The 17651-nt window shown below is 39.9% G+C and overlaps 1 protein-coding gene and 1 long non-coding RNA gene across 2 annotated transcripts in view; one reads left to right on the forward strand and one right to left on the reverse strand.

Annotated features, from left to right (window-relative positions):
* Positions 1-12905, reverse strand: part of LOC309498670 (uncharacterized protein) — a gene marked incomplete at both ends in the record, with an annotated part of 40097 nt that extends 27192 nt beyond the window's left edge. The window contains 3 exons of the mRNA XM_082169513.1: positions 12396-12521; positions 12705-12764; positions 12854-12905. Coding sequence (XP_082025639.1) covers positions 12396-12521; positions 12705-12764; positions 12854-12905 — 238 coding nt within the window. The remainder of the gene's footprint in view (positions 1-12395; positions 12522-12704; positions 12765-12853) is intronic.
* Positions 9759-10798, forward strand: LOC309499851. The gene is made up of 2 exons (XR_014206363.1): positions 9759-9859; positions 10056-10798. It is a non-coding gene; the product is annotated as an uncharacterized lncRNA (long non-coding RNA).
* Positions 12906-17651: the final 4746 nt, after the last annotated feature.

Raw genomic sequence — 17651 nt, forward strand, 5'->3', positions numbered from 1 at the left:
CTCAGAGCAGCGCATGTGCCTGGCCACCTGAATGTGGGACCAGACAGACTGTCCAGGAACAATGTTCCAGCAGGAGAATGGTCACTGCATCCGCAGACAGTCCAACTGCTGTGGCAGACATTCGGCAGAGCAAAGATAGACCTGTTTGCGTCTCAAGAAAACGCTCACTGCCCGGAATTTTTCTCAAAGAGCAGGGATGCGCTGGCCCACGTCTGGCCCCGCTGCCCGCTCTATGCTTTTCCCCCCATCACGCTCCTACCTCAGGTATTAGAGCGGATCAGGGAAAGCAGATGCTCAGTGTTACTGGTTGCTCCGTTCTGGAAGAACCAGGCTTGGTTCCCAGTTCTTATGCAGCTGACGAGCACTGCCCCATGGCCAATACCAGTGAGGAGGGACCTCCTCTCTCAAGCCAGGGGCTCGATCTGGCATCCTCGCCCGGAGCTTTGGTCCCTACATGCGTGGGCCATCAACGGGTACCCTCTGATATCCCAGAGGGAGTGTTAAACACGATCATGCAGGCTAGAGCTCCCTCTACGAGACGACTCTATTCCTCAAAATGGTCAGTGTTCTCCAGCTGGTGCACAGCACGCGGCTTTTCACCCCTGGACTGTGGAGTGACGGAGGTTCTCTCCTTCCTACAAGAGCTACTGGATGAAGGCAGAGCCCCATCCACGCTCAAAGTCTATGTGGCGGCTATAGCAGCGTTTTCCAAACCAACGCTTGGTCAGTCACTAGGAAGGAACGATCTGGTCATTCGGTTCCTTAGAGGAGCTAAGAGGTTAAATCCTCCCAGACCTCCCTCAGTCCCCATATGGGACCTTTCTACGGTCTTGGAGGCCATGAAGGGTGCCCCATTTGAGCCTATCCAGTCAGTAGATATCAAACACTTGTCTTTCAAAACGGTGTTTCTTCTGGCTCTCGCTTCAGTGAACCGCATAGGGGACTTACAAGCGCTCTCAGTGAGCGCGACGTGTATGGAGTTTGGGCCAAATGACTCGAAAGTCATACTCAAACCAAGGCACGGGTACGTCCCTAAATCCCTCAACACACCGTTCAGGGCCCAGGTAATTTCCCTGTCTGCCCTGCCGGTCTCTAACGAGGAGAAGGACGCCAGCTTCCTTTGCCCAGTCAGGGCGCTAAGGGCTTATGTGTCCCGCACGTCTGTTTTCAGACAGACGGAGCAGCTCTTTGTTTCACTCTACGGACGTTCTAAGGGACTCGCCGTTTCGAAACAGAGTCTATCTAGATGGATAGTCGATGCTATAGCGCTGGCTTACACCTCTAAGGGCTTGCAGTGCCCATTAGGTGTCAGAGCGCACTCCACGAGAGGCGTGGCCTCGTCGTGGGCTTGGTCTAGTGGGATTGCCTTGCAAGATATCTGTATGGCGGCAGGCTGGGCCTCCCCGTCTACATTTATAAGGTTTTATAACCTAGAGGTTCCCGCTCTGCAAGCTAAGCTGCTTTCAGTCTAAAAATCGGTACTGTCTGCCCCGAGTACGTCCGGCCCAGAATACCGAAATAGCTCGAGCAACACTCGTTTAGATCGCGCAGCTCTATGGGCAATGTGTAAGACCCACTATATTCATCAGTCCAGGCCGGGGTCGCCCTGACTGAATAAATACCATCACTATAACTGTTCTTATAGGATGCTGCATTACAGGAATGATGCTATTGTTTTCAATGTGCTCTTTTGTCATTTGTATTTTTGGATTGTGTTGTGTTGTAAATAAATCTCTCACAGAGACTCTCACAGATTCTGCGTACTCTGTGGAAATCAGAGACCGTCGGGTCTTGGAAGAGAAGTTCAGCGCTGGTACGCCAAGTTTTGTAATCAACTTCATTGGGTGGATGGGGAGTTCGCCCAGAGAAAGCACGGAGTCTTAATGGTGAGTTCCCAGATATCGCAAAGTCACTAGTGCGTACAAGATGCTCTACCACAACTTTTTGCACTGCAGGTGGGTTTAAGTCACTGACGGTAAGTGATGGGGATTCTGGACCTGCGGCTGCAGACGCTGGCGGAACTGTGCAATGTCGTGCAGCATTTGTTGGCACCTGAAACTGTTTAGGAGTGAAATCAGTTTGGGACGGAGCAGTCGAATGAGCAGGTAAAGTGTCGTCAGCTTCAGCAAGAGCGGGTTCAGAATACGGCTTTGGCACAACCCTCTCATGAATATGAACTAACATGCCCTTCAAAACATCCTCAAAACTTTCTCCACTATGGCTTGCCAATGCTTCCAGCTCATTGAGGTAAGTTTGGGTTGTGGTTTTTCCCAGTTTCTGAACATAAATATCTGACAGGGCTGTTACATGGAAAGAGATTTCGGGATCATCTTGTGCTTGTTGGACATATGGGAGCATTGACCGGAGGGTTCGCACTGCTAGCCCTGAGTTGAATTCAACTATTAACCCTCTGAGCTGTTTTCTGGGCCATGGAGGTGTTCTGACATGCTCTGACATTTGTGTTTTTTTCTGTTACTAGTGACATTTTCATGGCTAAAGTCTGATTACACTGTATTCAGCACAAACTCTGCTACAATAATATATCCGCAGCATGTATGTAAAAGTTTGTAGTTTTGAGATAATTACATTTATGCGTGGTTTGTGAAAATACAAAACATTCTCACTGAAATAAGGCCATGAAACCCATACTGATTATTTCTTCACAAGACTTTTGAAAATTTTATGACATAGCCTAGAATATTTGCTCCAAAACTATGTGAAAATCACCCTGACTGCTCATTCAGATAAGACAATATATTGATTTAAAATTTCTAAGACGTGTTTTGTGTGACAAAGCCATATGCGAAAAGGCGTGATCATCTCATGAATATGTAAGGTTTTAACACCTGAGAAAGACAAAGACACTCCCCTAACTGCCCTATTAGGAGCGATCAGGCCCTGTCATTCAGAGCAACCTTGCACAAAGAATGAGGAGATTTAAAAAAGAATGGCTTTTAGATTGTTTGGATTTATTTACAGCACAACACAATCCAAAAATACAAATGACAAAAGAGCACATTGAAAACAATGATCCAAAGACAGAGACCTTTGTGCCATTCCTAAAAACATTGTACATACCTTTAATTTCCAAGGTGTTTGATTTTCACTTTACCATGTTCATGTACAGAGACTCATGTGAATGTTGAAGTCAGCAGGACTCAGTTGCATCTGGTCCCTGAAAGAAAAAAAAAAAAGAAAAAAACTGTGAACAATGATATCAAGAGAAACTATAGGGCTGCACGATTTTGGGAATAGATTTTTGATTTTTCTGGTTAAAATTTCTTTTTAAAATTCACAGAATACACACACACACACACACGTTTCCAACAATATATAATGAACACCAGGTTTGTTGTGCCTTGTAGGCATAGGCTACGCAGTGCTGCATAAAATAATAATAACAATAAATTAAATCTTCCAAAAGATTTCAAGAACAACTACGCTAGAGAAAATATATTGATTATCATATGTTACTTCAAATGTTTCCATTCGTTATGATGATATGAAATTAGATAATAGTAAAAACATAAAGCCTAATGTTTGGTGCATTTTTCCTTTCAAACGCAATCGCGCTCCAAAATATGATACATTAAAACCCACAGCGCGCTCCAAAATATGATACTCAAACCCACAGCGCGCTCCAAAATATGATACATTCAAACGCCATCGCGCTCCAAAATATTAAACACAGGGCCGGCCCGCGGCATAGGCGGTATAGGCAAATGCTAGGGGCGCCACTCATCCATAGGGGCGCCAGAATGAGTGAACAAGTGAATTTTTTTTTTATTTTTTTATATATAATACTATTTTAAAACCATTAATTCGAAATACTACAAAAAAAAAAAAAAAAAGTCCAGCTCACCAATCGTCCCCCGCCCATCGAGTGCTTGAAGTGCGTCAGAAACAGAGCGCGCGCGCGATCAGTTGTTGGTAATTTGTTGTGTAGCGTGCGCGACTCCGCATCCAATGTAGACAGCACTGCTTTTGTTAACACACAGCTCGTAGAAACGGGCCTGGCAGCTCGCGCCAGTTCTAGACGCGGTGAAAGTTTCCTGATTGTGACGGAAGGCCAAATTTACATGACACATTATAAATGAGCATAGTCTGCGATAGATACAGTGCCAAAAAGAAGAGAAGAGGATAAAAGGGGATAAAGACAGAGGTAAAGTGATGTAGTGAATTAACAATTTATGGCATAGGAGTAAGATACTATAATTTCATGGCAGTTATTTTTACCTTAAACTTAATGTTAGCAGTTGTTCTGAGTTCTCCAGAGTCCCCAGACTGTGTGGTTTTGTAACAATCATGTCAGTTTTAAGACGCATTTTTTATTATCACTTTTTTATTAATGTTTTACTCTACAGTTGTGCAGTTGTGGGGATACAGTACAGGCCAAAAGTTTGGAAACATTACTATTTTTAATGTTTTTGAAAAAAGTTTCTTCTGCTCATCAAGCCTGCATTTATTTGATCAAAAATACAGAAAAAATAATAAATATTGTGATATATTATTACAATTTAAAATAATTGGTTTTCAATTTATTATACTTTAAATTATCATTTATTTCTGTGATGCAAAGCTGAATTTTCAGCATCATTACTCCAGTCTTCAGTGTCACATGTGACATCCAGTTTATCACATGATCCTTTAGAAATCATTTTAATATTCTGATTTATTATGAGTGTTGGAAACAGTTCTGCTGCCCAATATATTTGATGAATAAAATGTTAAAAAGAACTGCATTTATTTAAAATAAAATAAAATATTTTCTAATTATATAAATCATCTTTACGATCACTTTTTATCAATTTAATACATCCTTGCTGAATAAAAGTATTGATTTATTTCAAAAAAAAAAAAAAAAAAAAAAAAAAAAAAAAACAACTGACCCCAAATTACTGACCAGTAGTGTATATTGTTGTTACAAAAGATTTCTATTTTTAAAACATTTAAAAAAAATTGTTTTTACTATTTATTTATCAAAGTATCCTAAAAAAGTATCACAGGTTATGAAAAAATATTAAGCAGCAGAACTGTTTCCAACTTTGATAATGAATCATCATATTAGAATGATTTCTAAAGGATCATGTGATAGACCGGATGTCACATGTGACACTGAAGACTGGAGTAATGATGCTGAAAATTCAGCTTTGCATCACAGAAATAAATGATAATTTAAAGTATAATAAATTGAAAACCAATTATTTTAAATTGTAATAATATATCACAATATTACATTTTTTTCTGTATTTTTGATCAAATAAATGCAGGCTTGATGAGCAGAAGAAATTTCTTTCAAAAACATTAAAAATAGTAATGTTTCCAAACTTTTGGCCTGTACATTTTATGGCATAGTAATGATATTTATTTACAGGTTTATTCAAAATAGCAAAGTTCACATTAAATCTTTATTGTAAATCGTGCTATAAAAGATAATGGGGACTTGACTTGAATGCTATGTAATGCTCTTGGTATTTGTGTTTAGGCTGTAATGTGTGTGTGTGTGTGTATATAGGCCTATATATATATATATATATATATATATATATATATATATATATATATATATATATATATATATATATATATGCTAAATCATGAACACAATGACGGGGTGAAATGGGCTGTGATGCATGGGGCGCCAGGTAAAATCTTGCCTAGGGCAGCAAATTGGTCAGGGCCGGCCCTGATTAAACATTATGGTTATACATATCTATGTTTGAGCAGATATCCACAAACAGTATTTATCAGGAAACACGGGTCTAAATAGTATAATATTCACCATATACAGTATCTAGCAACAGTTCAACTGCAATGTGAAGTTTATGCAACAATACCATAAACTAATAAGTAAGAATTTCTTACCTTACATCTTTCTTGTCTTCAAATCGCGTTCTTCTTCTTCTGAGTTAAATCCAATGTAAGCTCAGACGTGTCTTCCAAACTCGACGAAAAGCAGAGACTTGTGAAGTGTTTTGGTGTTTTGTGTTTGAGGTAACGAGGGCGTTCGCGTTCCATGTGGAGATTTGCATGTGAATCTCTTTTGCGCGAGTGGGCGTGTCGAATTAAAAAGTAATTAGCAAGCGTTTGAGATACTGGACATCCTGTTGGTTTTATACAAATTACTTAAACAGAGAATATTTGTTTTCAGTTTGAATCCGATCATTTAAAAGTACACACTTAAATGTTTATAAAGGTAAATGGCTCATAAATGTGTGAGAAGTATTCGTTGAGTTTTGTTTCAGTTTATAGACGTGCTCAAGAAAAAAAAGTTCACCGCGACGGAGAGGCAGAACGCACACCCTGTTTATTTTCTTTATTTTACAAAAGCACAATGTTTTGATTTGATTGTAAGTGGACACATACAAAAGTAGAAATATCACAGATTATTTTTTTATATTTCTTTTTTCTGTATAACCATAAATGACGGAGTAATTTAAGTTTATGTTGCTGCTATGTGAAAAAAATCCAGCAAAACGCGGGGGCGCGTTTCTCGACCTCAGAGGGTTAACTTCAGGATACCCCCCTACTCGGCAGGGCATCAAGTCAACAAACAATGGCCGTTATCGAAACCCAAAGGATTTCTTCGAAAGTAGGTGGACTACTGCTTGTCAAAAGGCATTTGAACAGATCATTGAGGAGCTCACTACTTCCCCTGTATTAGCATTTGCTGATCCTAAGTTACCATATATCCTGCATACAGATGCTAGCACATCAGGACTAGGAGCTGCTCTATACCAAGAGCAGGATGGGCAAGTGAGGGTTATTGCTTATGCAAGTCGGAAAAGAGGTTTCAAATCTCAATGAGATAACCTGGTTAAATAAAGGTTTAAAAAAAAAAAAAAAAAAGTCGGGGACTTTCATCCAGCGAATCCAAGTACCCTGCCCATAAACTAGAATTCCTAGCGTTGAAGTGGGCGGTCACAGAGAAGTTCCACGATTTTCTTTATGGCAGCACCTTCACGGTAGTGACAGACAGCAATCCTCTAACCTATGTTCTTTCCACTGCCAAGCTGGATGCGGGAGGGTATAGGTGGTTAGCAGCACTCTCTACTTACGATTTCAAACTGCAGTACACGTGCGGGAAGCAAAATGTTGATGCCGATGGGTTGTCTCGGCGACCTCATTCAGAGCTCCTTGAAAACGATACTTCTCACGATGAGCAGAACCGAATACTTACCTTTGCTGAGCGTCTCAACACAGAAGCTGGAGAGCAAGAGATCGCTAGTGAGGTAGTAAGAGCCATATGCGACAGTCGTCTTACCCAATGGTGTGAGTATTCACAGGACATACCTGTGGCCTTCATAAGTTCTCTGACAATGCAGTCAGCTGCCGTGCCTGATGTGTATTCGCAAGAGGACCAATGTGGAGGACTACCAACTCTTCCCCATCTATCTCCTTCAGAAATCCAAAGGGCACAACTGGCCGATCCCTGTATCAGAGAAGTCATTACCCAGATTCAGACTGGAGAATCCCCTTCAGGAACTGTCCGTAGTGCTTTGCCTAGGTTACCTTACCTTCTCAGGGAGAGGGAACAGCTGGAGTTCCATGACGGAGTCCTTTATCGAAGGAGGAGTGTGGCTGATAAAGTCATGTATCAGTTGGTTTTACCTGAAGAATTCCACTCTGACGTCCTTAATCATCTGCACGACGACCTCGGTCATATGGGAATCGACCATACTTTGGATTTGGTACGGAGTCGATTCTATTGGCCCAAAATGGCTTCGGATATAGAGCATAAGATCAGAACATGTGGTCGATGTATACGGAGAAAAGTCCTACCTGAAAAGGCAGCACCGCTCGTGAACATTTCAACCAATCGTCCCTTACAATTGGTATGCATGGACTTTCTTACCCTTGAGCCTGACCACAGTAATACAAAGGACGTGTTGGTAATAACGGATCACTTTACTAAATACGCCCTTGCAATTCCTACCCCGAATCAGAAAGCTAAGACTGTTGCGAAGTGTCTGTGGGAGCAGTTCATATGTCATTATGGTTATCCCGAACGCCTTCACAGCGATCAAGGCCCTGATTTTGAATCACACCTAATCAAAGAATTGTGTGATATTGCTGGGGTGCGGAAGGTCAGAACTACCCCATACCATCCGAGGGGGAACCCTGTTGAAAGATTTAACAGAACTCTGCTAAATATGCTTGGAACCCTGGAAACCAAGAAGAAAAGCTACTGGAAGGAGTATGTAAAGCCACTTGCACACGCTTACAACTGCACCAGAAATGAAACCACCGGCTTTAGCCCTTATGAGTTGATGTTCGGGCGACAACCCAGGCTTCCAGTAGACTTAGCATTTGGATTACCCCTCAGAGAAAAGGCAGATGTGACACATTCTCAGTATGTAAAGAGCCTGAAGTCAAGCCTTGAGGAGAGTTTTCGGATTGCAGCTGAAAATTCCAAAAAGATGGCTGACAAAAATAAAACTCGTTATGACAAACACATGACAGCATCAGAGTTGAACAAAGGTGACAGAGTTCTTGTGAGAAGCGTCAGATTGAGAGGAAAGAATAAACTTGCTGACAAATGGGAGGAAACGGTATATGTGGTGGTAGACCAATGTGGGGATTTACCGGTGTACAAAGTGTGTCCTGAGTCTCAAACAGGGCCCTTCCTTGTGTAACCCTTTCCTCTGATGTGAGTGAACTCGAGTCACAAAGTTCAGTTCCCAAGCGCAAAACTCGCAGTAAAGCGGTCTGTGAAAACCCTGAAGAAGATACTCCTGATTCAGAAGAGGAAGTTTACTATTCAAGACACCAATTTGAGGTTGTAAGCGAGTCTTATACAGTCCATACTTCTGGAGCAACAGAACTTGGAAAGAAAGACATTACCCAATCCTTGGAAACAGGCTCAGTGAGTGAAACGCCTGAATGTCAGGTTACTGAAGACCTACCTGTAAACCTTGAGGAAAACTTACCTGAGAATCCTGGAGTCCAACCTGGAAGAGAATCTGTTGACTTAACCCATTCAACAACCCCAGTAAATCCATGCTTTGATGGAGAACCTTCTATGCCAGAGTCCAGTTCCGCTGGAAAAGAGTTAAATGATGCAGGAAATATTGAAACCGACACAGAAACCTTCGAACATGAAGCACACACACAGAATGAGTTGAGGAGGTCTGTTCGAGTAAAAGAGAAACCAAAAACCTTGACCTACCCTAAATTGGGAAATCCCTTGATAACCATAGTTCAGTCCCTTCTCCAAGGCCTGAATGATGCCTTCTCAGAGTCCCTGCAAGATTATTCCCATTTGAGTTGTTCTACATCACAGAAGAGTGCGGACACCAGCAATATGCAAAGGGATTTGCATGATTCTAAGGGGGGAGGGTGTAACCCAGGCTCAAAAACATTCGTAGTCTGAGTCAGTTATGAATACAGTTAGACTAAACAACCATGAAATGTGAAGCAAATACTAAATAAGATAAAAAGCTTAAATACAAATTATTTCACATTAGATAAGGTTTATTTATAATATTAGGCAATATAAATAGTTGCAATAAAATATTATTTTATTTTTTTAGCTCTTTGTCTGTGCTGCGCAGGTGAGCAGCCAATCGACTGTAATTAGGTCAAGCTGACTCCGCCCCTCTGGGAAGCTGCGTAGAAAGAAAGTTCGAGAGAACACAAGAAGAGAAACGTGAGCTAGAAGCTGCGCGAAATGTTGACTTATTAAAAGTCATTTGTAAATGTTTTGTTGTGGAACGAATTGAAGAAGTTTTGAAAGAACCTTACCTTTATCCTGTTGATCCACGCGACTGTTGTTGTGCTGAAACGTTAGGCGATCGTTGCGTCATCCGGTGGAAACCTGAAAGAAAATAGGAAATATCATTAATACACAAAGGAATCGGTGAGTTAAAATGTTTATTTTATTATACATATTGAAATATGGTGATTCAGTGGTGTATTGGTGTATTTTTGAGAGGAAAAAATGTTCAGTTTTGTATGGAGTAAATGTATACACTGTTATAAAAATATGTACAGAGCTGTAAAAAATGTATGTAAGTGTGGATTGATTAAGAATATTGTCCTGTGTGTGTGCGCAGGCCAGTTTTGTTATCTTAGAATTTAGATTCTGGATTCTTCTGTTCGAGGACTGCTTTATGAACACTTCAAATGTGCACTGTGTGAAGATGGCGGGCCACCCTTGAGACGACCAAAGACACCTTTTGCCTTCCTGGACACATCTGCATTGATTCCAACGAAACATTTCATTTGGTTCTTGAAGGTTTGGAGTATTTACAACATTTCATTATTTTTGAGCACAGGACCATTCTTTATAAGGAACTGAGGGAAAAAAGAATATAATTTGTTATCATCTGGACTGACATTATCGAACTGTGCATTCTAAAAAGTTACTGAACGGATTTTTGTTCATGCAATTTTACATATGAATGTTTATGGTGTAAACTTGTATATGTGATTTCACATACACTGGTATTTGGGTTATTTTTTTCCAAATGTGTTGTTAGAATTGATTTGAGTTAATTCAAGTGTTAAAATTGAGCTAATATTGACATAAGGTCATAAGTAAAGGAAGAAATCTAGAATTTGAACATTTGAGTCGAGAACAAAATTTTATTTATTTTGAGGGAAGGAATCTGTGAAGTTCCATTTAAAATTAATTCAGTTACCTTATTTGGTTAAAAGTCCGATTTTAAGTTTATTTATGCATTTTTGATTTACATTTATTTTGCTTGTTTTGTTAATTTCTATGCAGTGTTATTGACATACATAAAATCTGAAAAACCCAAATCTCACTTTTATATAAATAAGTACATTTAAATCATATACTTGTGTGTGTGTGCTCTTGCCTCTTACAAGTTCTTGAATCTTCTGATGAGTATTAATCTGGTCTAATGCGATCCTGAAAGTAATCTAAGTAAATTCTAGTGAGCCATTGTTTTTTTCTATAAGTTAACCCCTAATCGGCTGACGGGGGTTACACGCGGGCTAGATTTAGCAGGCCTAGCAGGGCTAGGTGATCGTTTCTTGTCGTCTCTCTCTCTTGAGTTTTCATTTTTGGAGGTATTCTTGTGTCTCGTTGCTGTTCTCATTCCGAAAAACTCTGAATATAACTGAATTTGTAATATAAATCGAGATTTATTACAAAAATCCGACGGAGCTTCACTTTCAAGCGTTTGCCATCTCTGACATCACCGGAAGCCCCTGTCATGATATCTTAGGGCGCTTTCACACTGGCAGTTTAGTGCGGACTGGGGCACGGTTCGCATGAAAAATCGCTAATGTGAACGCTGTCATCGGACCCGGGTGCGCACTAGAGTACCGAACCCGGGACTACCTGGAGGAGGTGGTCTGAGCTCGGTTGCTCCCGAACCGTGGTGCGGTTCGCGTTAATGTGCAAGCAACACGGACTCGGGTGCGTGCTTGTTCAGGAAGTATAGTATCCCGCGCATGCGTATCACTGTCGATATCATTGTTTCCTCACACACGACAACCATGAGTGGCAGGGGAACGTTGTGGGACACTGAAGAGGTGAGGTGCCTCATTCAAATTTGGGAAGAACAAACCATACAATAACCATACATAAAACAAACCATACATAAAAAAAAATCTTCTGCGAGCAGCAGAAACTCGGCGTCCCCTGGATATGTGCTGAATTACACCATGTAATGAACATAAACGTAGTTGTCTCTCACTATGTTGTGCATAATAGCACCAAAAAAACAGACAAATTACAGCTATGCTCAGTCGAGTTGTATTCTCCATGCGTTTTCCGTGTGCGTTTGCGATGATGTAAGATCACTGCAAACGCACCTGGGTTCGATACAACTAATTGAGTGTGAAACCAGACCAACGCTGCGGGGGGCGCTGGGAACGAGCGCACTCGGGTTCGGACCGCAGCAAACGAACCCAGTGGAAAAACGCCCTTAATGAAGAGCTGCACACTGCTTTGCCAGAGGAAAAATCAGAATTTTTTAATGTTTTAAATGTTGAATGTTTTTCAATCTCCCATTTCTGTCAATATAGTCATTGCACGCTATTACCTTAAACTCAGATGAGATCGATGATGTGACTTGTTTAACATGATCAACCCAGTTATTTTTTTATTTTTTTATGATCAACTCTGGAAGTATTCCTTCGCTCAGAAAACTTAATTTGTTCTAAGACTGGAGATTGAGGGAAAGCAATTGGGACATTGTTTGATTTGTATCATCGTTAGGCTACTCTTAATCTGCATCTGGTGTTGTGCCACAGACCTAATTTAAATATTATGTAGGAAACCAAAATCTGATCATTTTTCCACATACAGAGGCTACTTAATGGGGCGGTTTACATCTGACCACTTCATACATTTTCTGTGATGGGATAGCTATCCGATTGTGGAAAGACCAGGTGTAAACGCAGCCCATATGAAATCTTACCGTCCAGCTTTGTTCTGATGGATTCATCGAGATCAGACGGATCGATGCCATTCAAAACCATGATATTCATGTCCGCGACATCCATGAGCACCTGGAGACATTCATCTTCAGGTGTGGGGTGTGGATCTGTTGAAGAAAACACACATTGAACAAACCACACTGTTAAATGTTTGCAATGCAATGATTTGATAAATCTCTTCCCCCATTAGATTGATTATTTTCAGAGCCTCGCATCAGCCTGACCCACTGAAGAAACCCAAAACCCATTTAAGATGCTCTGACTCACAAAAGCAATAAGAAATGCTTTACCTTTCTCCATTCCTTCAAACAACACTGTTTCAATCCCAAACAATAAATAACGAATTAAATCTGGAGGAGAAAATAAAATGGAATCAGACTTATGGTAATGAAATGACTGTCAGCTTTAGGCTGAGTATTCAGAACAAATGCAATCGCACCTTTTATTGCTTTCCAGATGAAGATTCCAATGACTTCAAGGTTCTTTTGCATATCAGCTAGGGATGGCTGACGCGAAACAGTCGTTCTGAAGCTTTGTGAGATCCCGAAGCGCAGATGTTTCGAAACACTGATCCGAAGCGTGATTCAAAACACCAATGTCACGTGACTATGGCCAAACAAAGCCTCGAAGTGTTTCACTAAGTGTTTCATCAGGTGTGGTCCGCCGAATCAGCGTTTGATTGACAGGGTCGGGAACAGACCACACAATCGCACATCTGTATAAAAGTGAAATCAACGCATATTGACCTCGTGGGTTTTTGTGAGAGGAGTTTGATTTTGAGATAGCGGATTTTTGGTGATATAGTGACATAGTGTGATTTGATTAGTTATATAGGCTATTTAGGCTTACATTTAAATTTACACAACACATTGACTGATAGGCTAGAGACAGACAGAGTATACATATAGTGACAAATTAATAGATACATAGATATAAATATATATAGACAGCTAGAATAATAGATAGATACATATATAGATAGATTATATATAAATGCATAGATAGATTATAGATAGATACATATATAGATACATAGATTATATCTAGATACATATCTAGGTACATATCTAGATACATATTTAGAGACATAGATAGATTATAGATACATATCTAGATACATAGATAGATTCATATAGATAGATAGATTTGGATAGATAGATAAAATGGAGGCTCCACAGAAGAGTACATCTGTGGTGTGGGAGCATTTCCGTTTAGAAACCCTAAATAAAGTGAGATGTGTGTATTGTGATCGGCAGCTAGCCTACTGCAACAATACATCATCCATGATGCGCCATTTGAGGAGAATTTGAAATTTGCGTATTTGCCCAGAACTCATGATCCACTAACTTACTGGAAAGAGAGAGCAGTAATCTTTCCTCATTTGTATGTCCTAGCTAAAAATATATATTTGCACGTCAGCAACAAGAGTCCCTTGTGAGAGGATTTTTTCAAAGGCTGGAGAAATTATCTGTAAAAAAAGAAGTAGGCTAAGTCCTTCCACAGCAGAGAAATTAATATTTTTAAATAAAAATCTCTAAAAAAGTGAGACATTGTGGCTTGATTTCTTTTATTAATATTCATTTTGCAGGACCAAAATAGCATTATGCACAGTGAGGAGCCTATAGGTTACAAGCTTCACATATTAGAAAAATACAATAATAAAAAAACAACAATTTTTTTTAATGGCTCGTCAAGGCTGTTTCAGATCAACACCTGCAAGTGACCACTAGGTGTCACCGTTGAGACGGGTGTCGGATTGATTCGAAGCCTCGAAACAATATGGCCCATTTGGTTCAACTGTTTCATTGCTTCACGAAGCCTCGATCTGCCCACCACTGATATCAGCAAGAGCACTGCCACACAGAGCTGCAGAAAACGCATCAACAATCTGTCACAGTGGGTGGAAGCAGGATCCACCTGCAGCATTCTTTATTTAAATAAGCTCAAAACTACACAAACAAAGACTCGGGAACGGAACGTTAAGAACTGACAAAGGCTGACGCTAGACACAGGGCTTAAATACAGAGGCAGACAAGCTAAACAAGATAGCAAGAGGGCGTGGCTAATAGGAAACACCTTCTTCTTCTTCTTTTAGTTGTCTGGCCGTTCACTCCATAGGAGCATTACTGCCACCTACTGAATATTTTATCCACCTGGGTGATGAATCTATTGTTTTCTTTTCTTTTCTTTTCTTTTCTTTTCTTTTCTTTTCTTTTCTTTCTTTCCCCTTTCCTCTTCACTGTAAACCCGAACAGTACTACTAACTTATAAAAAATGAGAACACCATAATTATAATCAATTACATAGTTTATTGAACTTAAAACTATAGCATTTTTTGAACAAATGACTTAATTTTAATTTTGCGTTGCTCATCATTTTTGAGTATACATTGCTACTGAAGTGATATTTTTTAAGTATACGGAGTGACGTTCAATGACGTCATCTACGTCAGGACGTACACCATTGTTCTGACTGACGCTACCAGAAAACATAACCAAGATGGCGGACACTCGTGTGAGTGTGGACGCACGTGGGGAGATTTGTAAGTAAATGTTTTTTAATCTGCTTTTTATTTTATCATAATAACTACAAGTATATATTTTAAACATGTTTCGTGTTTGGCTTTGCTGTCTTTTTTACCGGTAACGTTAACGTAGAAAGCTCGACAAGCGTCTCTGCAGTGCTCTGCTTCGCGCACATTTTTTAACCATTAACCCCATTGCCATATTTAATTTATTATGTAACGTTAATATTGTAATCAGTTAGTCAGCGGAACCAAGTCAGAAACATAGTTTTGGCCCAGATCCGGTCTATATCTGGCCTGAGTGAAATCCATGCGGGCAAAATGTGAGCTGGATCTGGGCCAACGCTGCTTGCTGTCTGGGAAGTCATATTTTTTTATTCTGTTTTTGTTAAGCGATCTGTTCTGGAAAATGCTTATTTATGCTTGCCTTCAGCTGTTAATGTGCTTGCGGCTAGCTGTAACTTTTATCCATTATGTTAAGGCTAATGACACAAAGTTAGCAATATATTGGAAAAATAGTTAATAATAAGAGTTGTGAAAACTAGGTATGGTAGAGACACCGGCAAGCTCGTATTAACAGTTACCTATTTTTTGCCTTGTAGGCTAAAGTGGATGCAGAGTCTGTGAACTTGGTAAGTATCCTTTTTTCGTTTACTTAAGATATTTTTAGCAGCTTCACACATAAACCTGCATTGAATATTTATCTAATTTTGTACAGATCAAGTTAGCAAGTGAGTGAAGTAGAATAACGTGTTCAGAGTTTACAAAGCAATGTACAAATTGTACAAAACAATGACTGAAAGTCTGAAACATGCTTTGGCCTCATTGGTCGACTTTGTAGCATTTGCCAGATCTAATCTATTATAATCATGAAAACTAAAATGCTGCTATTTTTTGTTTTCCTGTATAGATGTATAGTCCCTGTTATTGTGAAGATCTGATTCAATTCCAGTGGTAAGTTACATAACACAATGTAAAGTTAAAGGAGAACTCCGGTCAATTTTAACATTGAGCTCATTTTTTTGTACATTTGGAGTGCTGTCAATACAGAGAACAACAACAAAAATCGGTGCTGCCTACACCGAGTTATTCTATTTTTAAAATTTGCACCCTGTTGACTTCAATGGGGCAAGTACTAAACCTGCTTTTAGCCTCTTAACATCCTTGATGTGTCATTACAAGTGCACAGAAAATGTGTCCTTCTGAGTGAACACGAGTGAATCTGACTGCAGAAGATGTGAAAGATATGTATAAAAAATGATGTTATTTAAGCCAGCGCAAATACCTGTTTACATCCTGTTTTTCGGTTGAAGTCCAAAGTAATCGATTGCCGAGTTCACGCGCGTGATCATAGGTAACTAAACCTATGCACATGAACTCGGCAATCGATTACTTTGGACTTCAACCGAAAAACAGGATGTAAACAGGTATTTGCGCTGGCTTAAATAACATCATTTTTTATACATATCTTTCACATCTACTGCAGTCAGATTCACTCGTGTTCACTCAGAAGGAATCACTCACATTTTCTGTGCACTTGTAATGACACATCAAGGATGTTAAGAGGCTAAAAGCAGGTTTAGTACTTGCCCCATTGAAGTCAACAGGGTGCAAATTTTCAAAATAGAATAACTCGGTGTAGGCAGCACCGATCTTTGCCGTTGTTCTCTGTATTGACAGCACTCCAAATGTACAAAAAAATTAGCTCAATGTTAAAATTGACCGGAGTTCTCCTTTAAGGCTAAATTTCTTGGTTTTAAAAAAGTATTCACTCCAATTGTAGGGATAAAAAAATCAATGGAGTGGAAGTGCAAGTTGTGTGCTGTCTCCTCAGACACCCGGGCACAGTTATTTCGGCACTACCGTTTAAAGCACAGTCATTACTCACGAGTTAGCCCTTTGCCATGCCTCTATGACTCTTGCATTTGCACATTTCAGTCATTTAATGCACTGAAAATTCATTTGTCACGGATTCACAAAGACACACAGAGAACTCTTGATAGTGAAGGATCAAAAACAGGATGTTCAGTTTTTACCTGTCCCTTGTGTGGCCTCAAAGAGCCCTTCTCAGAATCGAACATGTTCTGCCATTTAAGGAGCCACTTAAAGAACCATGAAAATGTGACATGCCCGTTTAAGAACTGTACCTACCACACCAATGTATATTCATCATTTAATGCTCACAAAAGTAGGAAGCATTCGGGAAGTTTAGACTTTTGTGATCATATTGTATCAATGGAAAATGACAGTTCCCCAGTCACAAGCACTGCAGACCTTAATGCAGATGATCCAGTTCCTTGTTGGATTGCGGACACTTCAAATTCTGTTCCTGAGGCTGAAAATGTCAACATCGGAGAGTTAAGGGCCCATTTACACCATAATTTGTCTTCCCTGTTTCTGAAGATGCAAACTGTTCTCCATGTTTCTGACATGGCATGTCAGGAAATAGTTGATCATCTGTTAGAGATATTTTCCTTATCGCAACCTCTTATCAAAGATGCTATAAAAGAGATACTACAACAGCATCATGTATCTCCTACTGAAGCTGTCTTGAATGATTTGGTAAATGCTGTTAATGACACAAACATTTTTGTCAGTGCCACAGCTGAAGGTGAGGACTTGTCTTCAAATAAACGAAGAAAAACATATTTCGAAAAAACATTTCCTGTGGTAAAGCCAGTGCAGTACGTGTTGGAGTCTGGGCGCACAGTCG

This window comes from Leuciscus leuciscus (assembly GCF_965113295.1).
Source record: "Leuciscus leuciscus genome assembly, chromosome: 5".
In the NCBI taxonomy this organism is placed as follows: domain Eukaryota; kingdom Metazoa; phylum Chordata; class Actinopteri; order Cypriniformes; family Leuciscidae; genus Leuciscus; species Leuciscus leuciscus.